This window comes from Photinus pyralis, unplaced genomic scaffold (assembly GCF_008802855.1).
Source record: "Photinus pyralis isolate 1611_PpyrPB1 unplaced genomic scaffold, Ppyr1.3 Ppyr1.4_LG1, whole genome shotgun sequence".
Lineage (NCBI taxonomy): Eukaryota > Metazoa > Arthropoda > Insecta > Coleoptera > Lampyridae > Photinus > Photinus pyralis.
Window position 1 is genome coordinate 6,999,512 of NW_022170249.1, and position 27,226 is coordinate 7,026,737.

General features: G+C 34.9%; 1 protein-coding gene across 1 annotated transcript in view; it reads right to left on the bottom strand.

Annotated features, from left to right (window-relative positions):
- Window positions 1-6,955: 6,955 nt before the first annotated feature.
- LOC116170127 (transcription factor SOX-13-like) overlaps window positions 6,956-27,226 on the bottom strand; it is a 28,643-nt gene continuing 8,372 nt past the window's right edge. The window contains exons 2-3 of the mRNA XM_031486355.1: window positions 7,499-7,974; window positions 6,956-6,960 (exon numbers count right to left, since the gene is read on the bottom strand). Coding sequence (XP_031342215.1) covers window positions 6,956-6,960; window positions 7,499-7,974 — 481 coding nt within the window. The remainder of the gene's footprint in view (window positions 6,961-7,498; window positions 7,975-27,226) is intronic.

The following is a 27,226-nucleotide window of genomic DNA, read 5'->3' on the forward strand; positions in this document are numbered from 1 at the left end:
TAAGGGATGCTATTCTTCGTGTAAATCTTGAATCAAACACATACCTACATACAGGCTGTTCATTTGAAAACTTCCCATCACCACGGATTCATGGAAAACCATCTGATTAAAAGAAAAAAACGCAGAGACACATCAAAAGATTTATCAAGGGAGACAACTTTTTAATTAAAAACTACTTCACCCCGTTTCCCCCCTCTCACCCTCAGCCCACCAGGATGATTCCCTTAAAAATTTTAAATGACAAGTGGTCTCGAGTAATCGCTTGCATGAAAGGTCTTTCGATGTCCTTTATTTTGACGTTTGATTTTTAAAAATCGATCGATTCGTTTTCGAAAAAATTAGAAAAATATTTAATTTATCTAAGCGACTTTGTTCAGATGGAAAACAACGAAAATATCACTTATTTGTTGCTATAGGAAAGAAAGAATTTAATTTGCTGTCAGTTCTGACAATCTTGGGATAGGTAGTGAAAATTAATTTATTGATTCAGATTCTCTTCCAAAATGGTTTACACACTAGCCGAAAGAATGGAAATTATCCTAATGTTTTCGAAAACGGATCGACCGATTTTAAAAAATCAAACGTCAAAATGAAGGACTTCGAAAGATCTTTCAAGCAAATGATTACTCGATACCACTCATTTAAAATGTTTAAGGGAACGACCCTGGGGGGCAGATGGTGACAGGGGGTGAAGTAGTTTTTGGTTAAAAAATTGTCCCCCTTGACAAATCTTTTGACTTGTTTCGGCGTTTTAGCGCATTTTTTAAGAAGTAAAAAAAAGTGCTATTGTTTGCGTATTGTCCGTCCGTCCGGACTCACTTCAACCGTTTTGAACTATACCTATTTCTAGGGGAATGGTCCTCGAGTCCTGGAATTTTTTGCAGTAGGTAGCCTATAGGTATACCTACCTTGAAGGTGTGCCAGAGGGCAGACGGCCATCTCGCTGTCTAAAAGGGGGGCCCCCACGAATTATTTCCTGAGATGTTGTTTTGAAAGTAAAACGTTCATAACTTTTACATACGACAACCAACTGGTCTAGGATTTTGCATACGCATGCCTTTAGTGGTGCTAACTTAAACTTTAGGAAATGGGGGGGGGGGGGGGTAAACACACGTTCTACCCTTCATGGTATTCTAATAACCGTTTTCTACCAAATTACTGCCCTTCTTTCTGTCTGTATTAGGTTAGGCTAATACACAACCTCACTCTTTCGTACATTAATTTTTCATTCCTGACCACTATATAACATCATTAAAAATGTTGTATTCATTTCACGTCATCAATGACGCTCGGCCTGAACATGACCAGTTACGTCGAAATCGATAGCCGCATAAGACAAATACAAAACGTGTTTACAAAGAATTTCTTTAACTCCTTCCTTAATGCACAACACATTATTTTAAAAACCACGATGGAATCAGTCGAATAATATTGAAATCCCTATGGAAGCGTAAACCGTTTCTACATACTGGATATACGAAAACATAAACATTTCCAATTTTAATTTGTAGAAGTATTATAAGTATCCATCACTTTTACAGACGCGCTTTCGACTGAATGATTAATATCTGAAGACAATAATTAATGTAGAGAGCAGTAGTTGATGGAACTCAAATCAAAATCTTTGAGATGACATCAATTTCAAATCAATCAATTAAAAGTTTAATACGCCATCAATACTTATACTTTGCTGTGATTTTTTAGAACGCAGAAATGAATTAAATGCTACTAATAATTTAATTAAAATTCCCAATAATAATTTATACGCGAACATCATTGAATCTCTAATTTAGGTTGTTTGATTTTTTTATTTTTTTAGTATTTAATTTATCACTACTTACATCAACTTCTTTTCTGAGAACGCAAAACATGCATCTTAGGACATTGAATATCAACAGCTTTTTTATTCATATTTGTTTGTAAAATTCCTTATCAGGCAGTGTGTCTTGCGGACCTGATGCGGTATACTGATGTGGGGAACCACAGATTAGACGCTCGTGTGGAAATCTAACACGAATAGGTAGAAACATTTTGAAAGTATAAAGAAGAGAAACCTTGATCAACCGAGCGTAATAACTATTTTTACTTTTTTATTATTAATTTGATGTGACGCAATGTCCGCATCTTCTAATTAAACTCTTGTTAATGTCGAACCAATCTCTAGGTGTGTATTGCGCGTTTTTATTTAAAACAGAAGCCAAGTGTGACAACGCAAAGTTATGGCAACTATATAGGTATAGAGATGTGTGATTTTAAAAGTAGGCACAATGCATATGGGGAGTAAAAAAGTTGTGATCACGTAATATGCTTTAGTTTAGCAACAATTGGTTACGGCAGTTTAACATAAAACTGTTTACATGACCTTGTACACATTTTCTATGTGTACCATCTCATTATCTATAAAGATGATAAGATTCATATAATTATTATTAGCCTGATGTATAAAAGCCAAAAGAAGAGCAGACAAAGTAACCTATTGACCTCGATGATTGACAGGGCACACCTAGAGACCACTCCTAAAATCTGTTTTGAGCCAAACCCTTCAACTGGACCGTCCGCTATATATCCTACCTACACTCGGGATATGTTCCTATACCTCATTTGCATTTGCAATAGAGTTTAATCTACATAGCGTAATATGTAGGTATGCAGAATGCGAATACCTTTAATGCTTGTTTTAACTATTTTAGTCTTAATACATGTAATTGCTGCATTGTTTTTTAACTCTAGAGACACGCGGCACTTTCCAAGTGAAAATTATATGGACATTAATGGTATGTAATGGGCGGTAATTTACTCTGCTCCGACAAAACAAACTCAACCTTTACTTACTGATAGCTTTCAAACAAAATATCTCACGCGCTCCTCTCTTATAGGTATATTTTATTTATAAATATAAATGCCTTGGCATCCACCGTATATTACGCAATTAGGATTTTCTTCGTCTTGCAATTTGTAAAATGCGAGATCGATTTGCATTTCCAAGTGCCGCATAACTGTTTCTCTGTGTAAAATGACGCTTCACGCATACAAAGTGCGTGGGTATAACGCATATATGCGCCAGTCATTTTTTGTCACGGACTGCTAAAAAACGCTTCGGACGTGGCGCATGGTTCTATACGGCATTCTCTTTCAATTATACAATCGAATCCATTATAGTTTATTTTTCTACAACACAATATTAAATGGGAAATCTACCTACTTCTCTTGGACGCAATAGTTTTAGGACTATACATACCTAGTACCTACTAGTGCCGCTATTTTAGATTTCCTGTCAAGAAAAATTAACTGGGGGCGATTTTCGGTTTTCTATTATAGTAACATAACAAAATCTTGATTTTGGTGAGTGCAAATTTTAAAGGAACGTCATTGATATTAACGAGCTCCTAGCAAGTTCATGATTTTGGACTTTCGGTTCGTCCGTCCGTCCGTCTGTCGATAAGATAACTCCGGAACGGTTTCGAATTTTCCCATTCTGTTTTCAGTATTTTATTTATCATCACCCAAGGAAGAACTGATTAAATGTTCAGTGATCCAGGAGCTCGGTTGCTATATTTGTTACAAGTTTATTATAAAATAGTGACTCACTCTTGACTAAACATGCATCCAACGGTTGTGATATGTTTCTTATCGTGATTCATGTTGTCAGATAAGTCCAGATTTTTTTTGGGCTCTATGTCAGTTACCGAATGCAAAAAGCAAAAAGTGAAAATTTACAGATTTCGCAATCCATGCAACCCTCGGAAACATTGAAGATGATAACCGTATAACGCCATATGTAAAACACAAATAAGCCTTATTCACCCGGAATCACGTACACTTTTTCTGAATAATAAGCCTCATCACAACATGCTCGTAATCCTGTTAAAGGAGATGTGCCAGAATTTTAGATTAGAATTAATAAAACAATTGCACTATTAAATATAAATACCGTATCGACAGTATCCACGACTTTTCTTTAATCTACGGATTGCGGCCGAGTACGGTATAATCAACACTTGATGCGACACCACTGTCTTCTTTTCTGCTTGACGAAACTGGTAACTTCATCCCCATATACAAAACATAAGCATTTCCAATGCTAATACTGCAGGAGCAGTTGAGGTAGAGAGGGAGACTGTCAGCGAAAGGAGGTCGAATAGTGCAAACTAATAATGTGTGATTTGGAATTTCAGTTTTACTGTTATTGTCACTTAAGGATAGTTTTTTGTTTTTGAGATATGACGTAAACCTTTCGCCAGGAAAGATTTCACGAAAGTATCGTGTCATTGTTGAACAAAAAGACTTTTCGTTCAACAACGGCACGATCCTATTCCGGAAGTCGCTCGCATCTTAAGAAAAACATAGATTGTAGATCGACACAAGGTGTGCTGTGACCGGCAATCTTTCCTGGCGAGAGTTATAGTTAAACGATAATTTTTGTTTTGTGGATGGGTATGAAGTTTCGTCAAGCAGAAAAGAAGGCAATGGTGTCGCGTCAAGTGTTGATTGTACTGTACTCGGCCGCAATCGGTATATTAAAGACAAGTCGAGGATACTGTCGATACGGTACTTACAATTGATTTGTTAATTCCAATCTAAAATTCTCGCACATCTCCTTTAATACGAGCATGTTGTGATGAGGCTTATTAGTCAGAAAAAGTGTACGTTTGCGACACGAGTGAGCTTGCGAGCGAGTGGAGCAAGCTAGGGAGCAAGTAATCCCGGGTGAAGGCTTATTTGTGTTTTACATATGGCGTCATACGGTTATTATGTCCAATGTTTCCGATGGATGCACGGATTGCGAAATTTGTAAATTTTTTTAATTTATACTGGAAACTTTATTTTTATGCTGAATTTGCAGAGCATGAAACTCTAAGACGAAATACTTATGCTAAATAAATAAATAAATTAATTAATAAATTAATAAATAATAAATAAATAAATAAATCAAATCAAATAGCCATGTAACAATTGCCGTTAAAATGATCAGGTCTTAATCAGCGTGTTTATCTGTTTTTACTGTGTGGTTTTTACGTAATTATAAGTGGCGCGATATTTGACTGAAAAAGAACTACTTAATTTAAAAGTAATTATCTCGAATATTTCAAAATACAGTATCATACTTTTTTAGCATATTTGGTCATCACGCTCTTTCCAAATTCAGCATCCAAAAAAGGGTTTCCGTTTAAAAAAATTATCGCTTACGTCATATCTCAAATCCTGAAGTGACAATTGCACTAAAATATGTCTCATTTAAAACAAAAATTGACGTATTCGAAGATTTTTTTAAAAACGTTTAATAAAAAATTTATTATGATATGATAGTTTCAGACTTCTCGCACTGTATATACTTACTAGTGCAAAAAGTCATTAAAGAATGAACTAATGTTATAGAATATTGTATTTGTAATCAGTAACTACGCGGCTACTGGAAACTGTGTTAGATGTATAGATAAATAGCCCATTGACAATAACCGCAACATTCATGTCGAGTGATTTTTCTTTATTTCCTTAATTTTATTTTTCTTCCACCGGGGTAATCAAGAAAATAAGAACCGTTTTATTAATGAATAAATAAATATTATTGTTTTATTTTCCTTATCCTTTTTTTTTTGCTTGAAGCGAAGAAAATAAAAGATAACCGAGGTATCCGAATACAAAAAGATAACCCATTGTATCGAATTAGAAAGTAATTTAAAGTTGCATTTGACACCTATAACAGTGAAGTTCAGATGGAGTTTGAAATAAAGAATCTCATTCCCAAATTGAAAATGCAACTACTGTTGCATCATATAAAATTATAAGTGAGAGATCTGTGTCAGGATTTTTTTTCAACCCGTAAAAGGGTTTAGTAACATTTAAACGCATTTAAGAGCTCATAAAAATTTTCACCTGCCTTCTAAAACCTTCCAAAGTATACTAGAGCCTTTAACATAATTTAGGTTAACCATGCAGAGACTTCAGAGCCTTTGGTTTAAGTGCACGTAAAATCTTTTACTAGCTCTTTAAAGCTTTTATGATTAATGAGTCTCCAAATGCTTTCCCATCCTCTCTTCTGCCATTTTGTCTTCAGCTTTCAACCTTCAAGACACATTAAAGTTATTCATGACTTTTAGAGCCTTTAAATCCATTGGGGTTCTGTCTTTAGGATGTCTATGTAATGGGCTAACATTTATCAAAAAATTAATGTCTTGTTACCTTCTATAACAGTGTATCGTTAATGGGTATTTTTCATGTAGTGAGTGTAGAATTTATGTGATTAGCGAAGTAATATTCATAATTAGATAAGCGTCATTGCATTGTACATTGTACCGAAGTGAACGCGCGGGGAAAAAGATTAGTAGTATTCGCTCTCTGACAGTGGACAAATAAAAAAAAGCGTGCAAATATTTGGGTTTATATGCAACAATTAGCGGTAGAATTGGTCATTTTAAAAGCGGGTTGGTCCTATAGTTAAGGGCTAGTGAATTATACAAATGAATGCAAAAAAGGAAATCCATTGCCAAAATTCTTCGTCGAAAAATAGCAACGCTGCAATACATTTATTTAAGAAGACGTATTTCCGTAATAGTCGAAACATAAAACTTTCCATTTCGTAAATGGACATTTGTTTTCACACGCCAACACCGTATTATTAACCAGCTATTCCGTGCATTAACATGGTTTCTTAAAAGTATACAGAGCCCATTATGTATACATTTGAGAAGTACCCTGTATAAATTTTTTACAAAGTAAAGAGTGCAAACCTTACATTCTGAAAATTTACGCTTGTCCACATTTAATCTTTGGTATAGCTGAATCCCACGGGAGACATGGCTTTCGGGACAATTTTGAGCTTCCACTTATTTTGGAGATATTTATTTTACTCGTTTTTTATACTTGCTATTGTTTCCTCGTGTATATAACCTTTTGTTTAGAAACCATAAGTACCAATTATACAATGTGAAACTGTTATTGGAACGAATTTCAATTTTTACGCTACGAATGTTAACGTTAACGTAAGAGCTACTTTGTACCCTATTTCCACTGTATTGGTCAGAATATTTCTTAATAAATTTGCTTTTCATAAAGGTTTGCTTTATAAAGCAAAGATAACAAAGTGTTTTACAGGAATCTGACACAATTCCACAATGTTATCTACGAATTGACATAAAACAGCACGCATGGGTGCTATGACTTAGGTATTGGTTTTCAGAACTGCAATGGCCTAGTTTGCGATCCGTTTTCTTCTACCTGGTACAATGGAATATTAAGAAGTGAATTAGCAATAGAGCTTTTCGAAGAAAGATAAGCTACACTTTGTGGAAGAAAACAAAATTACCATCTAAAATAAATCTAGTTAATTCAATTACCTAAAAATACCTGGAAAGGTTTTCAAGAACTTTGTTCAGGGCTAAGTGGATAAAAAAAGTAATTAATTGCTAATGAGATTTAACATTTTAAGTAAGTAAATCTGATTAATATTCAGAGACATGATGAAATACAAAATTGTTCAAAAATTTAAAAAAGCACTTACCCAACATTTTACTGAGGTCAGCGTTATGAAGGTCGGGATTTTCGTCGGCCAACTTTTTCCTCTCCACCTTTGCCCATACCATGAACGCGTTCATGGGTCTTCTTATTCGAGCTTCTTTAGGAACTTTTTGCGATTGTCCGCCGATTTTAGGAACGAAACTCGTGTTGCGCGTCTGTGCGAAGACCGGCATCGTATCCGCGTAACTGGGCCTTATGTAATCACTTTGGAAACGCGTGTTGTCGTACGCGCGATAGTCCGCGTAGATGTTTTGGCTCATGTCCCACATCTCCTGAGTTTTGGGAAGGACTTGGGGTAGCACTTGGGTTGCGGGTATTAGTTCGGCGTCGTAATCGTAGCGTGGGGTCATGTGCATTGGGTACTGTTGGGATAGCAAGGGCGACGTGGAGCTCGAGGGAGAAAGACAGTTTGTGTACGGGTTTCCAGGGTTAGGCGACGGTGTGGCATCTTCCATTACTCTGAAAACAAAAATCACGCATTAGGACACGTCTACTTAATAATTAAAATCTTGTAATTAATTTGGAAAAGCGGCCGTATAACTATAGAGAGTTCGAAAGATTTTCGCAATTGTGCATGTACGTAGTTACAAAACCGGCCTGCCATATCAATACCCTTCAAATAGTAAATGGTTATTAACGTTGACCATTTCAGACGCGGTTTATCTGATTCGTCTCAAAATTTCGTAATCCTATAAATAATTATGAGAAGCTTTGGATTGACGTTAAAACTTTATTATGTAAATGTATATAGACTTACATAGACAAGGCACTTTTGATAATAACTTACACAATTAATTGATAATTGATAATTGATTTTTCGGAGCATTTCAGTATGATACGCCCGAAACTAAATGCTGCCTGTTACAGTCTCCGCATCATGGCACAGCTGCTTGAGATACAAGATAGGTTACGCATATACCACTCAAATTTTGTATCAATACTTAAATATGGTATAATCATTTGGGGAGGCTCCTCACAAATGCAGCGACTATTTAAAATACAAAAGACGGCCATTAGAGTAACCTTCAAGCTAAATAATAGACAAAGCTGCAGAAACATCTTTAAGCACAACAAGCTCTTAACCATATACGGATTATACATCTATGAATGTATAATATTTCTATTTAAAAATTCTCAATACTTTAGAACTAATTCCCTAAACCATCAGTACCTTACGAGAAATAATAATAATAAAATAAATTATGGAATACCTGAATACCACCTGTCATTGTTTAGAAGGGGCACCTACTACAATTCAATGAAATTCTTTAACCATCTCCCAGAAAGTATTAAACTGATTAGGGATATTAACGAATTTAAAAGAAGACTAAAACAGTTTTTAATAAACATGGAACCCTATTCGATTAACGAATTTTTAGAATAGTAGGTAAATGTAATACATTAGGACGTATTTCTTCTTATGCATTGAAAAGACTTCATTTGTATATAGTAAGAAATAAAGAAGTATTATTATTATTATTATTATTAATTACTAACGGATAAGTTTGTTACGGCGAAAGATGTATATAGCGTGAGCATTTTGAGGAATTTAAATAATTTATACAACTAATTCAATTAGCTGAATAATTGTTTAATTTTCTATACGGCGTAAATGCTCTCTAAATCATATCTACGTTCAATTATTGAATAAGAAGAATTAAGCGGTAAAATGATCCCGGAAAGAAGCAGGCAAGTTACAGCAACATAATTAATATGTTCTCTGGTAGCCGCAGGGAGATTTAAATTTGATGCTACTTTGTAACGCAAAACTGCTGAGCGATTCTTGAGCATATTTAGAATTATGATTTAATTATAATCAGGAATGTTTATATTAACTGAAGGTAATACATTGCGTTTTGATTTTGTTTTGATTGAAAGGAATAATATGGAGATTAAACAACCGTTATGCGAATTTATATAAAATAATAAATACAATATATTGAAATAAGGTTTGTTCTTTTTTATTAGACATAGGTCGACACTGTGTCCAAAGTAGGTAAGGATGTCTATTATAGGGTTCTCAAAAACTATAGAAGATACGAAGGTGATCCGATTATTTAGGGAAAAGTTGCGCAATTAAAGACTAATTATCAAGCTAAATGAAACCAAAAAAATCCGATTACTTCCAGAAAAACCGAAATTGTCCGATTTTGTTTCAGAAATTTTCATTACAACGTTTCGTTTCTGAGAAATCATCATCACATTTATTTTTTTATATGGCCCGTAAAAAAGTATTCTATTTTTTATTACAAATATAACAATGTACATACGGCACATAAAAAAAAACAAATGTTGGAGACTGTTGGTTTCAACCAGGGTTTCAACAAAATGGCGCATCCGCGTACCAAAATCCCCAAATCATGCATAAGAACACCTATCAGCCAAATTTCCTGAAAAATGGAAAATATGTCCGATGGGAAAGTACTACCGCACGATTAGACAGTTGTGGGCGAGTGCACCATCCTGTTGAAACCAACAGTGTCCAACTTTTGTTTTTTTTCTGTGCCGTATATCGTTGTATTCGTAATAAAAATGATACTCAATGCGGTACGTACTATAACTTTACCCTAATTCAACCATCGTCTTATAGTAAATCTCAATTTTTAGAAGTCCGACAGTTCTTGGTCAAATTGGCTATCTATAGTATTTGGTGCCATTTACTTTCCATATACCTACGTCGTGACCTGTTAATGAGTTTCGGAAGTCTGCATTTAGAGTAGAGGTGTACGTGATCAGAAGTAGGTACTGATTTGCGTAGCATGAGATCATTTTCCTGGCAAATGGAGGATTGGAAACGCAAAAAAGCGTGGGATGATGATGAATGACCCTAGCGCTAACGTAATTCGCGGATTTAAGCAGATCAAATGAGCAAATGATTAAAAATGGCCGTTTTCATTAATAAAACGCCATTTTGGGTGACATTGATATTTTTCGTTGAGTCATTGAGCGGTGAGCGACCTTCAATTGTTACGCGTGTACAAAAGTAAAATTTTGATGCGGATAGTTTAACGAAAAATCAAGTTCGAAAATGCGAATCGCTGTGTACGGGTATCCGCGGAAAATACATTGAATATAAGATATTGTATAGTGAGTTCGGGAAATTAGGATACGTAGGTACATTCTGAATTCAAAGAAAAAACCTCCTGGGACACTGTATATTGTTAACAATAAATTTTTTTCAGTTGTAAATCAAAAACCCCTCGCCCCCATCACGGGATTCTTTATGCCTCTTTCATACGAGCTAACTTTATGCCTCCTTTGTTTATCCCTTTCCCACTGACTCCTTAGCCTTCTCCTCCATTCACATCTGTTTTCTTCACAACTTTTGTTAGATCTTCCACTTGAGACTTCTTTCGGGTTTCTATTGCATTTCACACTCCCTTCAAAACGTCTACTTCCTTAACGCGTTCTCTCTTCACACACCCTACATTGATTGTTTGACCCACCTTTTCACACTTTTTTTTAACGCTTTCTCCTCTTGGTGTAAAAAAGCATATAACACGATGCATGCAAAAAATCATTTAGGAGTGATATCTTTCGCTTCTTCATTGCTGCATTTACTGTATGGTATATCCGGTCCATTGTATTTCAAAAAAGAAAACCAGCAACATAGCATGATTTTGTATATTTTTGAATCATTTGAACATTTTTTTTAACATTTTTGAAAAGAGAATTTAATATATATTTTTAAATTACAATCTACAGCGTATTCCATTTAAAAAGTGAGGTTAAATCCGATAACTTTATTGACACCCGCAAATTATTCAATAATCATTATATAGAAACTGTTGTAATAAGTTTTTTCTGTATCTTTTTTAACTAAGAACCCAAAGAGTAATTTTGAATTAGACATTTCTTTGATTTTCCCCAATATCTCAAGCGAGCGAACATTTTCAAATTTTGATTTTACCATATTAAGGTTGACCCAATAAGAGCACATTGCCCTGGATATACCTCAAGAGCAAATTAATATTTTAGAATTTCAGCTCATTTCACCCATTATTAGCAGGTTTTTTGTTTCCTACGGTAAATTACAACGAGCCTTAAAACTGCAACGCCGTTATCAAGTTGATAAGAGAGCTTTTGCTTTTTCTCGCACTATAATTTCTACCGCTTCATTTAATTGCAAGGTAAGCTTTTACTTACTTTCCGTTTCATTAATTATAAGTGGAAGGGGGGGAGGGGGGGATTTTCTAAAGATTGTAATATTTATTGTCAATTGTTCGGTACTAGAACTATGAATTAGTTGTCGCGGTGATTTCTGGAGTGGATTAGTACACTTTTTCGGGAAGCAATGGATGTGGCATTTATATGACGCAAGTAACGTAAAAATCTCTATACCTTCAAGGAAGAAATGTAACCACCAACCAGGAAGAGATTACCTATGCTTTAGTGGCATTTTTTGCAAAGTTATGGCTCTGTTTCGTTTTCAGTGAGCCACCCTGTATAATATCCATCCGTAAGGTCTGAATACAAAAGCAAGTAATTACTACGAAGTTGCTAATCGGTGAAGTATAAATAATGAGAAACTATAATTACATTAGGCCTTGACGGATATACATTTGCAATCAAAATATGAATAGTTTTTGCTCTTTTCGACTCGATCAAGCACGCATTAGAGCATATTGTGACAAAAAACTTTTTTATTATACCTGAATCACAATCTCTGTTTTAAACACTCAAATGCGTGCGAAAAAGGGCCTTTAAAACACACGTGCTTTAAAGTTGCTAAGTAACGATACTTCAAGTATGACTTTTGAAACTGTCATCTAGATGAAATAAAAACTCCTCTTAGGTCGCTTTCTGTAAATGCAGAACATTTCTTTGGCTTTTGTATCTATCCTTTGGTTGAAGCCTTTCACAAACGCGCGTAATTTAGGGCATGCTTCCAAATCGGTTCCACTTTTTAATCGCAGCATTTCTTTAAAGTTTTGAATGAATGCACCAAAATATAGAAGATTTAAATACCTTTGACATTTCCTTCATATATGCCAGCATTATGGATGCATTTAAGACTGTATTCGTAAGTAACTTCCTATTCATCCACTTTATAATAGGCTTTACTGGAGTTGGATTTTACACCTACCAACGTTTGTTTAGATTTTACAACAATCGATTTAATGGGCGGTGTATTATCTTTTTCAACGGAAATCGTTTTATTCACAAAGACGACGATTTTTATAAGCAAACGTCAAGTGACATTTCCATGGCAATCGTGAAATTACGAACACCCAGCCCACTTAATTAGACATGTATTCGAGTATAACGTCAATATGACTTCATTGTATTTCCTATTTTTAAATTATACTGCAGGTATAATAAAAAATACTATAAGATACACGTGTATAATTAGTCTTTAAAGCACTTGCAACGTTAAAGGCACTCCGCTTTGCGTCGTGCCCTTAAACTCGTTGCGCGTGCTTTAAAGACTTGATTATACACTTGTATCTTAATATACTATTCCGATGTTTACATGATCTTATACATTTCATTTGACGGCAAGGTTTTCAAACCGGAAAGTAGAAGTAATTTGTATTGGTATCGTCAGGTAATCAATAGTAACCACCACAACAAGCAATTATATCAAATTAAAAAAATAAAGGTAAACATGAGGCAGTTGAATAAAATTCTATGGAGGATGAGTTTTTTAGATGAGCTCTCAAATTTTGTAAAAAAAAGTCTCAACATGCGTTGTAGGTACTCCTGGAAGGGAGCGACTATATTTGGTACTTGGTACTGTCAATCCAGTTTTTTTATAGGTTATCGATCCAGAAATCGTGGTCGAGTTTGATCCAAGTATTTTGTAGTTTATTGGTGTTTTTGATGTACCTACTTAGGTACTTTTTGCAACATTAACGGTACTAGTGTTTTAATTCAAAATAAGGTTATTATCCTGACTAATGTAAGCTCCGAGGTAAGTGAGTGCAATTCTAACTCAAAAAAGTATATCTAATTATCTATACGTTTCGTAATTCACAAAATGTGAATTGTGTTCATATATTGGTAATTGCAATTTAGGGTATGAATTGTAGATTGAATTCCAAAGACGAATTTTTTCAATAACCCGCTAATACTTGAGGAATGCCATGCGATCTTGTTGTGATTCGGTGAAATCAAAGATAATAGGTACTACACTCTATGAATATGACTCTTCGGTACAGTACATCAAGCACTTGAGTAATAATCTTTCCACACGAGTCGATATCGCGTTGTTTTTTTGCTTTGAACTTACGGGGTCAATAATTACAAATCAAAACAACGATAAAAAAAATACTATATACAGGTGACAAACACTTTCCTAAACGTCAGCGTGCTATAAATTTATTCCTTGCAATCTTGCTTAATTACGCTTGAACAATCGTGTTGTAAAGTTTCAAGTGCTCTGTTTATTTTCTCCGACTCCCGACCGTGTTATCTAGAGTACTTAAAAGGGCGATAAATTTGATAATCGCCTCAATTGCTGATCGAAACGTCCACATTAATAGTTAATTTTCGAATAAAACTTATTTGATTTATGAATTGCTCATATTGACGAAATTTACATGGCGCGTGACAAAAAAACAAATGTTTTTTATTTCACTTCAGGTGGTGACGATAGTGTTGATATCGCGAATTGATTAGATAGATTTCTCACAAGGAAAATTTTATACTATCAGGCTTTAAGTCAAGATTAATCCCTTTAGAGAAGACCTGAAATAGTACATTATATATCAAGGTAGAGAAGTCCAGTATTATTGCCTGAGCACCAAGATTTCATCTCGAGGCGCTTGCGCCGAGGGGTGTAAGGTGCGAAGGCAATAAGAGACTTCTCTACCGTGGTATATATACTATTTTTTTCACTACTAGCACTTGAAATCCTCTAAATTAACATATTATATTGATAAGAGAGTTAACGGTTGGACAGAATTTTTGTTTATTAATTTAACATGTCAATCAAGTACGTGGAAGTACAAGTCAAACAGGCCGTATTTTGTTCTGTCATTGAGATTTTTCAAAGAGTAATTTCGTTCGAATTTTTTCAAATGTGATAATTTTAGGTATGTAATTTCTCTGGAAATTGCGAATGGTGGCAATTATTCGTTTTAGAGAACTTGTCTAAACGTTCATTGAGCGAAATTTCGGGTTGTGTTTTCTAAAAGTGACAGCGTGACAGTTCTCATTATTGACTACTAGTTGATAATAAAAAATTATTAACCACTTTGAACAAATGCCGAGAAAGCCTACTTTACAAGTGGAAAAAAGGTTAATAATCATGTCATCAGACGCTAGTAGTGAAAAAAATATTATACAAAATGGTAGGTTTTTTTGTTATTCCATTTAAAGGTGATGTCCTGTGGTAGACACAAAAATGTTTTACAAAGTGGGAAAGAGTGTACTAAGTGTACTAAAAAAAGTCGTGAATTCCATTCTCCAACTTTACTGTTAGTAACAAAAGAAGAGTCGCAAATGAAAGGATTGCGAGATTCGCGTTGTTTTTCAAAATGTAATCTTTTGAACACTTGGTTGATGGTTTATTTGGAAGAAAACTACTTCTTTGGTTTCCCTTACGATCTATTTTTTTACAGGCAAAGAATATTTTAGGATTTGATTGCCAGTACAGCAGCACTCTGTAGTAACGTTTGAGTACAATCTCAAAATGCGCAAAAAATATGCTTAAGCGGTCCCTACACGATCAATATTTACGTCAATATATTGCACAGTAATTTACATTGAACAATAGTATTGAGCGTCTGTAGGGCACATTGAAAGATTTCGCAATATATTGAGTCAATCAAAAACTGTTTGATTTTTATTGTGCAATCTAGTAAATATTGCTGCGTCTGTTGGTAATATTGTGCATGTGCAATACCAGTTCAGTTATGGGTTAACAGAGTAGGAACAGAGTGCAACCAATCCCAGTAGTTCATCAAATAACCTGCTGTCTAGCCGCAGAAAATTGTGAAAATCACTTGGTTCATTAATTCTTAGTTCATTTAACAGATTTTCATGAGTGTACGTATTTCTTTTTTTTTACCATTCCTTCATCCACGTGCGCTTCTTTTTTTTTGAAGCTATAACTAAAGCTATAGCCACACAACTTACTGTCTTCTTATTATTCCACATGTTGACTGCACAAATATCACCCTGCGAACTAATTTCTTGAACAATAATAGTGCACCGTGTGGGTTGGCCAAGTAATACTATTGCACAAAATATTGTACAATATATTGACGTAAATATTGATCGTGTAGGGACCGCATTAGATCTACTCTATCACTATATAGATATCCTAGTTTTATCGTAATATTTTAATCGTGAAGGAATAAATAACAATAACATGTTCGAAACATTCGCATTTGGAGTGTTAACTCCAGTACAAACCTCTCATCCAAATCTTCACTTTTCTGTACGTGGGTATCCTCTTTTGGCACTTCACTCCTTACACCAATACAAAAGAAAAATTTGACATAAACATGTGTCCCTCGAGTCAGCGAGTTATCTTTAGGGTTATTTCTACGAGATATATTCCTATTGATAACTCGAAGGTTTTTATGGTTACGCGGAGGAATGAAATTCCTGCTTTTACATTGAGAGAGTCAGAGGAAAATAATACAGTGGAAAATAGATTGGTTGACTTCTTCGATTCTCAATTACATTTAAATAATCCTCATAATCGTCACTCATAAGCTCATTAAATATGCCAAACATATGTCATTGGCATCCATTTTTCCACCAAATAATTTCATTATTAATTATTAATTGTAATGCAAAAAGACAGCAAACTTGCGGCTTACCTCTCAATCTTTGGAATAACTCGAGCTTCAAGTGAGGGTAAGAGTTACCTACACATAATCCTCGAGTTACATACCGTTAGCAGAAAATGTGTCCCAGAAAGTGCTAATTAACGCATATTATGCTCTAATTCATAGTGTTATGACTTATGCAATCGTAGTGTGGGGTAATTCAGGGAAACGCAATGCAGTAGGTATTTAGAATGCAGAGAAGAGCTGTGCGCATAATTGCGGGTTTGGGGTACCGTGAAGACTGTCGCAAAGCATTCAAACATCTAAATATATTAACTCTGCCGTGTGCCTACATCCTTGAGTGTTTGTGCTACGCAAAGAAGAATTTCCACTCATTTACAACAAACTCCCAAATACATCACCACAACACGAGGCACAAAGATGACGTACGAGTAAACTTCGGTCGACTCTGCAAAACTCAAAAAGGTCCTAGGATACAATCTCAAATATTTTTTAACTGCATCCCTGCGCACCTAAGACACATAGACACAATAGAATTTAAGAATAAAATAAAAACCTTTTTAAGTAACCAATGATTCTATAGCTATCAAGAATTTTTAACTTTTGATTTTACCTGTGATACTTCTAAACATTTGTTTAGATAAGTGACTGTGATATTTTTGACGATGTGTAAGTACTCCATGTATGTTAGCCTGAATATATAGTATTATAGTATGATAGTATTACCTTTATTTTGTAAAAGGGGATTTATAAAATTGCCCTAGGAATAACCTTAAGGTTAAAGTTAACCCCACTTTGTAAAAGTGGCCCTTAATGAATTTTTGTGTGTAACACGTTAGTCACTCATTGTCAGGTTGAAAGTGTCATCCTACTCTTGCTTCCATACACGCACGCACTTGTTGAGTCATGGACTGTTTCAAATACTCCCTGACGGTGTCGAACAGTGACGCAGGCATCCATATCACTGCAATATCTCTCTAAACTTCCATCAGATTTTTCCAAAGTTTTTCCGAAATTTCTTCATGATTTATTGAAAACATCATCCTTAACTTTTCAGTATTTAAACGGAACTATTTATACTTAGTCTTTTCAACATTTCTTTTCAATTTCTTTCTAAAACCTTTTCAAACTCTCTCTCTTTTTTTACCAAAATCGAATCGCCTTTTCAGTTGGATCAGTATCTCCTCAGAACCATTTAAGTACCAGTTCACCAAGTTTTCTTCAATTCTCCAAAATACTCTCCTTTAAGAATTATTGAATTTTGTCAAGGACCCATTATAATCTTTCAAAAGTCTTTTCCAAGTCCTTTCAATGCGCATGTATAGAGCCTATATCCAGTATTTTCAGAAATTTTCAAGATCTCTTTACTTATCCTCAACATATTTTCAAAATATCTCCACGATGCACTGAATGCAATCAAAATGATTTCAGTCTCTTGGTACTATCCATAGTATATGCACCTAGGTATCTCCTGTAGTTTGAAATCGCGGAAGTATGCCCGCTAACAAACCACGCATGTGTGTTATGTACGCATAATTAAATTAGGATTACACGGTAAAGGCTATTGATACCTGTTACGGTCTTCTTTTAATTTGAAAGAGTAAAACGGTCGTAGACCGTGGTAAATAAATATGATCTACTACGTTCCCTGCCGCTTGTCACTTTACTGGCCAAATTTATCACTTTACCGGCCGTACCGTCACTTTACCGGCCGCATTTGTGACATTGCTAAATGTCTATAATGATTCACTGACAGATTGACATTAATCAAAAGTTCTATATGAAAATTGATTTTATTTTTCATTTGCCTATTATATGTCAATTATATCTGTCATATGTGATATATGAAGCAGTCTATTACGCCCAAGGGCATAATGAGAGGGCATAATGGATTGTCATCTCATTATGCCCTCAAACGGCCTGTCAAATTGATTGACGGGGTTATATTATGTAATAAAAAAGATGCAACTTGTTTCGTATGAAGCACTTTAATGATGGGCAAACAATAATCATGATATTTGTATATTGGAAATGCATTCTTTGGAACGATGAAAAATAAAATGTTGTATGCACCTGAGGCATTACTCAATATTTAACCCTCGGGCGACTTACAATCCCTCGGGCTCTGTCGCCCTCGGCATAAATATCGCCTTAATGCCCTTGATGCATAAATAACTATTGTATTAAAATACGATTTCGGGTAAAATTTAATACAAAACTCGTCAGTAAAATGACATTACTTGACTCGGAAATTAAAGTACTTTGTACTTCAATATTTCTTCACCAGTAATTGACTAACTATTAACATAACTAACTATTACATGAAAGTCAGGAAAATGACACATTACTGGCGAGCAAATATTGAAGTACAACGCCCGTCATCTTACTGACGTGGTATTAAATTTTACCCGAAATCATATTTTAATATAAAATTTCAATTTTTATTATTGAACGTTTGATTAATGCCAATCTGTCAATTATGACAGATAGAAATTATAGCAATGTGACAGGTGCGGCAGGTAAAGTGACAGGCAGCTGGAAAAGTAGATTGCTCTGCCTCCGTCATTGAAACTAACATTTTCCTGACATAAAGTAGGCATGAAAATGAAGGTTTCATGACGATTTTGGGTGAAATTTAATACAAAACTCGTCAGTAAAATGACATTACTTGACTCAAAAATTAAAGTACTCGGCCCCAAAGGGGCCTCGTAATTCAATATTTCCGCGTCAGTAATGTGTCATTTTCCTGACTTTTTTGTAAATATCTATTATTTAAATGTGTACACAAAATATCCAAATTTGAACTTTAAAGGAAGGGTTCGAATATCCCACCGCCTAACTTCATGCACTTGTTCTGCTTTGATTTGTACAGCACTGGCAGTAATACGAGCAAAATGACAAATGACTGTTTCACAAAAGCCATTCCTCATGAAATACCCTGTAATAATAATGCCAGCTGTTTGTGTAGTGCTTGTCACTATGTCATTTACTGGCTAGTAGCGTTTGGAAGATTAGGTACATTACAAGCACGTCCTTAAGGTTACCACACAACTAATTGCATTTTTATTTCGTACCAAAGAAGTATCAAATATAGTACTGGTCAAACCCTTGTGCGGCCCCTATAATATAATAGGTTGTTCGTCAGTACTCAAACGGTATTACCGAAGTACTCATGTGGGTTGTACTGGCTATTGGGTACTAATGGATAACGCAAGCAGATAAAGTGAAATACTTCAAGAGCAATTAGGTGGAAGTATGACAGATGTATATGGAGTTTCACGGTGGTAGGTGGAACTTTGATGATAGTTTAAAAATGTATGTGAAGTTATGATAGACTTTGGTGGAAATTCGGTGATCCTGACCAGCACTTTACCTACCCTTCGCTTCCCCGGATTTGCCCTCCAGGGGCTCACCGTATTAAATCTTTGTATAACTTTTTTTCCCACTTAATTCGTTATTAAGTCTTAGCCTGTGCCTCAATTCAAAACCTAATAATTCGAAAAACGATCAAATTTTGAAGAAAAAAAGGTTATAACAGCGAAATTGTTAAAGTTAAGGGTATAATATGTTACATAAAAAAATAAGTACTTTTCGAGTACTTTCCAAATCTGCAATAAAATATAGGGTGTTGCATTTAAAAATCATAAGTTTGATACGCCAGTGAAATACGGCACGCCACTGGTGCAACTCGATATCTTGTAGTAATTATGATGCGGGGGGTTTTAGATGCTACACCCTGTATATGAACTCAACGCACACAGAACCAATCTAGCTACGTTTGTTTCTGCGATACGGGGGGGAAACGAAAAGGTTCACTTTTTGGGATGTTATCCTAGTTTACTACTCATGTAAGATAGAAAAAGGGTAAAAGCTGTCAGTTTTAGATATTTTACGTAGAATCCAGTGGACTACAGTTTCTGAGATTTGACCCAATGTTGGTATTTTTAAATGCAACACCCTGTATATATTGTCAATTTTTGCGTTCTTATTCCTGGTTACATTGATGTATTACAACCTGTATCTTTTATATTATATTTTTGAAAATGTTAAAATGACTTGTGACTGTTGCACTTACAAAAGTAAAACAAAAACATCAATAAACCACAATATATACCTATTAAAACCTCGAACGCGTTGCGACAGAAAGGCTGTCATCATCAGCGAACAACTGAACAATACGAAGATGACCCTACATCGTGTCATCTAAAAAGGAATCGGGGAAAGTTTACTAAGTTTATTGTTAATCTCAATTAATACCGCTGTGCTAAAATAGGTATAAAGCTGGTAATCATGCGCGCGGTTGTAACCCTCCTCCAGACTCCCAATGAATGAGTGAAGTTTTTATAAGCGCATAGACGTTTATAAGTTGAATGTTCCACTGTACAATGCATTAAAGGAAGGTGTAGATCCAGTACCATTGTACAGTGGAACATTCAACTTATAAACGTCTATGCCTTATAAACACTTCGCTCATCTGTTGGGAGTCTACACTCTAGAGGGTGTTCCAACGACGCGCATGATTACCAGCGTTATAACTCGTTGGTCAGTGTTCGCTGTAACTGCCCAGATATCTTTTATAGCTTTTAATTTTTGTCCGTCCGTCCACTGGCCCGTCCTTTCAAGGTGATATAACTCTGTAAAAGATGTTGAAATTTGGTGCAGGTGCGGGTACTTTGACTATTCATTTTCAGGAGGAACAAAAGGTATAGATTGGTCGCTAAAATCAGCGATTTTGATCTGGATTGCACCGCACTTTGGTGCGATGGTCCGGTGACTGTACATTAACATCTGTTTCTTTCTATACGTAGTAAGTAAATTGATTGAAGTGACAAAAAGCATACATTAAAATTCGTAGGTATATCGTCTCACAAAGTAAGACAACGTGACTTTTTAGTGATACAGTTTAAACGTAAAATGCGTGAAAGATTAAAGACTTCGTAATTATCTTATTATAAAATAATACAAAAATTGATTCCTGACAAATTTGCCAAAAAAGGGTACCTTACTTTATTAAGGTGGAAGAATTGTGACCGGAATTGGAAAGTAGTCAAAAATATGGCTAACGTGGTGTTGACGAATTTTGTGACTGTATTTACCAATTGGCAATGACGCGTCCCCTCTTCGGTGTTTCGAAGGTACTTACTTATTCTATGATGCATTTAAAAAAAGAGTACGATACTTAGCTTATATATTATTAAAACCTGTTTGTAGTACATCATCGTTTTTAGTGTTTTAGCAAGTAGAGACATAAACACAATTTAATCGTTTTTATTAAGATCGATTTTAAAATAAACCCGAACATTTATAAAATAATACAAATATTTTAGAAAAACGGTTCTCTTAAGCAGTTACCATTAACATAGTTGCTCCTTGATTTAAACGTGATATCGTGTAGCAAATGTCTTAATTATTGGCCAATGCGACGGCGCGAATTTAAACGGTCTACTAAGACCTTTTCAGGAGAACCAACTTAGCCAGGTTTCCTACAAAAACAGAAGACTCTTGAATACTGAACGTGAGTAGATTGTTGAACACACATTTTAGTCGTGAATTATTTCCAATGAAAAACTCCCCGTTTAGTGGCTTCCAGTTTTTAACAAGAGAAATTTAGTGTTGTGGAATTTTTGGACGTTTCATCGCTTTTTGTTGTATTTTTATATCGGCCGGCCAGACTGGTATACCTAAAACCTAGACGAACTAAGATTTGTTTTTTTTTCGCAGTTTGAATCCTTTAAGCGCTGTGATAGATGGCGTTTTCTTTTTATGTGCAAATGGAAAATAATGAAACGAGTATTGTTTTCGCAAGCGCCGCCGCCGCTTATCTCGCAATTTACCGTTATCTTTACGATAGCAAAAGTAGCTGCGGCGGAAACAATCTCGGCAACGTACTATTAGCAGATTGTTTCGATTTTTGTGTGAAAACGTAATCTTAATGACGGAGGAGTTAAACGTAAAAGCTAACATGCAGATCAAAGATCATTGTTTCGAGATTCGATTGTTTGATGCTTACCTTGACCTAGCTTTATATTTTATTTATTACGAAGCGCTAGTGTGCAGTTCATTAATATTATTCAATCTATAATGAGTGACTCGATTTTTAGGCATAAATCTACCAGTGCATTCCGCAAATATTATGCTAAAATATCCAAATTTATTCCACTCTAAAAAAGCAGATGCACTATTGGTTGTCTGGTGGTATATTTATGTGGCTGAATACTGATTTATGTTAAATCAACATTTGTTGGTTGGCGAAGCGGTAAAAATCCATTTTTTTGTTATAAAATCTTTGACGAAACGTACAGTAGCAATATGTTCCAATTTAAATTAGCATACGGAGAAATTTCTCCTTTTTAAGTGATCAGTTATGCATCAATTATGTTACTAAAACAATAGCGTTAATAGTGGTCAAAAACCTGATGTGAATGGAGGTGTTTGTAACAATAGAATGACGTAGTTCTATTTAGATTTAGAAGATTGAGAGAGAATATGCCATTCATTTTTTCTAAATAAATCTCACGTACCTACTCGAGAAATTAAATCTCTTCTTTTAGCACACGTTGCAGTAGACGACCAAATGCGAATAATCTCTTTCATTGATTGGAAACGTAACCTTCGATAGTTTTTTGTGAGTTGGTCTACGAATTTCGGCCATAAAAATTCTGCTACACTCAGACGATGGGAATAGCGGATAAGTTCAACAAACTAATATCACAAAAATATCGAATTTTGCTTGCTGTATGTCAATACATTTTAGTTATATTTACAAAATAGGTAAAACTTACACTTTACTTCGTTAAAAGTCATTTGAAATTACTCTAATTCTTATGTCAAAAAAATCAATGGTAGCGAGAACAAAACAAGCATTCCTTCCACTGCTGCAGACAGTCTTGAAAATAGTACTCGCTTTTGCAAAAATGTTCCAAACATGGTATAGATAGTCGTCCAATATACTGGTTCTTTTATTTACTTAAAAATGAAATTCAAAATCCAAGAGTTTATAGACAAAATAGTTTGTGAAGTTTTTGCTTTTGTTCAATTAACGTAACTTGGATTATTGGTGCTTACCTTTTAAGTGTTAATCACGGTTTTAGTACACGTCAAACGTTAGACATTGCTATCGCAATATTTATGTGTCGCGCTATTCACTATCCTTCTTGTTTGTTTGTGTTGTTATCTGCTACAGATAAAGCAGAAAAACGTCCTTCTGAGCTCAGAGAGGCGGTTACGGCTAGAGTTCAAAGTAATATTTTTATTTTCGACGACTCCTTGATGTATCCTTGCATATAACAATTACCTATAGCTCCGTTGTCTTCTACGGAAGTTTGTTTTAATATTGATAATTTTCTTGACTGATCCCTTGTTGCTAAAAATTGAGTATAATTTGAGCGTTGACATTTCAGATTCTATCTGTAATACTTTGGGATCATTTGTTAAATGACTCTCGATTGGGACCACAATTATTGTTTAAGTTCTACCCTGTCAATTATTTATTGTTCTTTAGCTCATCATTCTGTTTTCTCTTTTGAAATTTACTAAACGTTTTGGCTAGTCTACGAGAACCGTACCGTGCACTTATCTAAGACAATTTTACTACGTTTGCTCAAAGTGAACATAACTGACTCTAGAATGATGTGCAGGTGCACCATCCTGCTGTATCCAACATCCATGTAATAAAGAGCATCCTCTAAATCGTTCTGGAGTAAATGCAAGTAGCCCTCTGATGTTAGAGCATGGTAGTAAATAAGTGGTCCTACAATTCTTGTACCGAAAATAGGTACCAAGTTACCAACCCATATATTAAAACCAAATCGATGTTGATGCCTGGATTGGTTCCGGACCAATAGTGGGCATTTCGTCTATTGAAATAGCCATTATTTGTAATCATACTTCGTAAAATCATAAAATCGAGCAGAAAAAATTAATAAAAGAGGGCAACATGGACGGAACAAAAAGCAACATTAAGACAATGAATGCAAACCGAAATACGTAAAACAACAAGCACAAATAAAGATAGATATATAGTAAGAATAGGAACGTGCAACATAAGAATCATGCTTCCTCCCTGTAATAAAATGGAAGAAATCGCGAAAGAAACCAGGCTGCACTCTTTATTACGGAGGGGAAAACAATCAAGACAGTAAAGGCATGTAGGCTTAATGGTGGACCAAAACATAGAAACAAACATACTAGATTTCAGGGGGGTAATGGAAGAATCGCTTATGTAACACTCTAATGGCCGTTTGCACCGACAAATTTAAGTGGAGCTTAGCTTCAGCGTAGCTTAAAATCCATGGCAACCATTGTCTCAATAATCGTTGCCATGGATTTTAAGCTACACTTAAGCTAAGTTCCACTTAAATTTGTCGGTGCAAACTGCCATAAGAGTAAGAAACCAACGTATTTATAATTAATGGGTACGCTCCAAAAGAGGCAGCAGAATAAGCATACTTTTATGAAGAACTACAAAAACCTGCAAATAAGAAAAGTTGAAAGAAAGAAAACACCAGTAAAGAGAAAATTGAAGAAATTAAAGAGAGGATCAAGTAATATGAACAAGTTAAAAAGTAATCGTAAACGATTTACATAAAGCGCATTTCCACTTGCATTCATTTCCCATTTGTAAGATGCAACTTCTGTTAAAATCGTAAAAATCCGGCCACAAATATGAAAGATAGCGTTGCACATGGGCAATCCATTGTTGACGTGCTACTTCAATTTCAGTTTATGAGAAGAATTTCATTTCAATGCTTTTCTAAATAAGAAAGTTGGAACTGCGCATGCGCAAACCTAAATTTTAAAACTAATTTACTATAACTAACTAATAAACTAAGATTTTCCTTTGTTCCAAGCGCCTAAGTATCAAATTTCACTTAAATAGTTCCATAGATAAAAAAGTTGGCACGGCGCATGCGCAAAATAAAATTTTGAAACTGGCGCTAGATTTTCCTTTATTCCAAGTGCCTATGTATCACATTTCATTTAAATTCTTCCATAAATAAAAAAGTTGGCACTGCGCATGCGCAAAACCAAATTTTGAAATTGGCGTTTGATTTTCCTTTATCCCAAGTGCCTATGGATAAATTTCGTTTAAATTCTTCCATAAATAAAAAAGTTGGCACTGCGCATGCGCAAAACCAAATTTTGAAATTGGCGTTTGATTTTCCTTTATCCCAAGTGCCTATGTATCAAATTTCGTTTAAATTCTTCCCATAAATAAAAAAGTTGGCACTGCGCATGCGCAAAACCAAATTTTGAAATTGGCGTTTGATTTTCCTTTATCCAAGTGCCTATGTATCAAATTTCGTTAAATTCTTCCATAAATAAAAAAGTTGGCACTGCGCATGCGCAAAACCAAATTTTGAAATTGGCGTTTGATTTTCCTTTATCCCAAGTGCCTATGTATCAAATTTCGTTTAAATTCTTCCATAAATAAAAAAGTTGGCACTGCGCATGCGCAAAACCAAATTTTGAAATTGGCGTTTGATTTTCCTTTATCCCAAGTGCCTATGTATCAAATTTCGTTTAAATTCTTCCATAAATAAAAAAGTTGGCACTGCGCATGCGCAAAACCAAATTTTGAAATTGGCGTTTGATTTTCCTTTATTCCAAGTGCCTATGTATCAAATTTCATTCAAATACTTTTATAAGTAAAAAAGTTTGCAATTCGGTTTATAAATGGTCGAGATGCGAAAAGGGCACTGTGAATTTTGAATCGATTCGATCCAACTTTTGGCATTGCGTATTATATGGCTAAATCTATGCCCATATTGAATTTCATGCAATTCAGTTCATAACTAACGGAGATGTAAAAGCGATCGAACATTTCTTTAACACGGACAGATAGACAGACAGACAGGACAGGAACGGAGGCAAGAGTGCAATGATCTCTATCAATAAACGGCAAAAGTTTAAAATTATGGAACATGTAAAAAACGGTTTTTTGTTTTTTTTACAATAACTTTTTTTGTAAGCGGTACAGAAAAATTCCTTCCTTGGTACAAGACTCGACACCATAACGAACCAAATAGCGAAAAAAGTAGAACAATAGCTCTTAAGATAAAAAACTAGTAGCGTCGCAAAGTTAGCGGACGGACGGACGGACGGACGGACGGACAAAGTGGCCACAATAGCGCATTTTTTTTTTATTTTTGTGGAAATGCGCTAAAAAGAGATGAGAAAATAAATTATACGCGTATAGTGCGGCTGAAACTATCGAAGAGGAATTGGATACGAACAAGAAAGAGCGAGGACCATAAAGGGTATTAAAAAACCAGGAAAAAGTGTACAAAACTAATAAAAGGAAAAAATGAGAAATGGATTGGGGAAGTAATGGAAACACTGCAAAACAAACATAAGAGCAATAACAACATTGATAGATATATTCGAGATATATTAAAAACATATGCGGACGATCTAGATGATAGAAATAATTGAAAAGGAAGCAAGCAAAAGGGGACTGAAAATTAATCAAGAGAAAGCGAAGTATAGAAAATAAACAGAGATCCCTCACAGAATTGAAAAGAAAGTAGATATAGGAAGGGAACTACCGGTTTCAGATTGTGGAAAATCTTCAAGTGCGCAGGGGTCATAATTAACAACAAAAATGAAAGAACCCAAGACATAGACTAACGAATACAGGCAGCGTATAGAGCTTATCACAAATACAAAAGCATTAAAAAAGACAAAAGCATAAGTATGCCCACCAAAATGAGGGTTTATAATGTAACAATCAGACTAGACGTGTCGTACAGAAGCCCGTGAGGCGATGACGTTAACAATTAACAGTTTCTGAAATCATGCTGCCTGTCTGTCAATACAACAAACCGAGAATAGAAAGAAGAGCTTTCTTAATTTTACTTTTTGCTTTACAGTTTATATAGATGATCAAAATGGGATTGGCAAATCAATTTTAGTTTTCATAATTGTTATCATTATTATTCTAGGGGGCATCTAATTTGATGCACAAT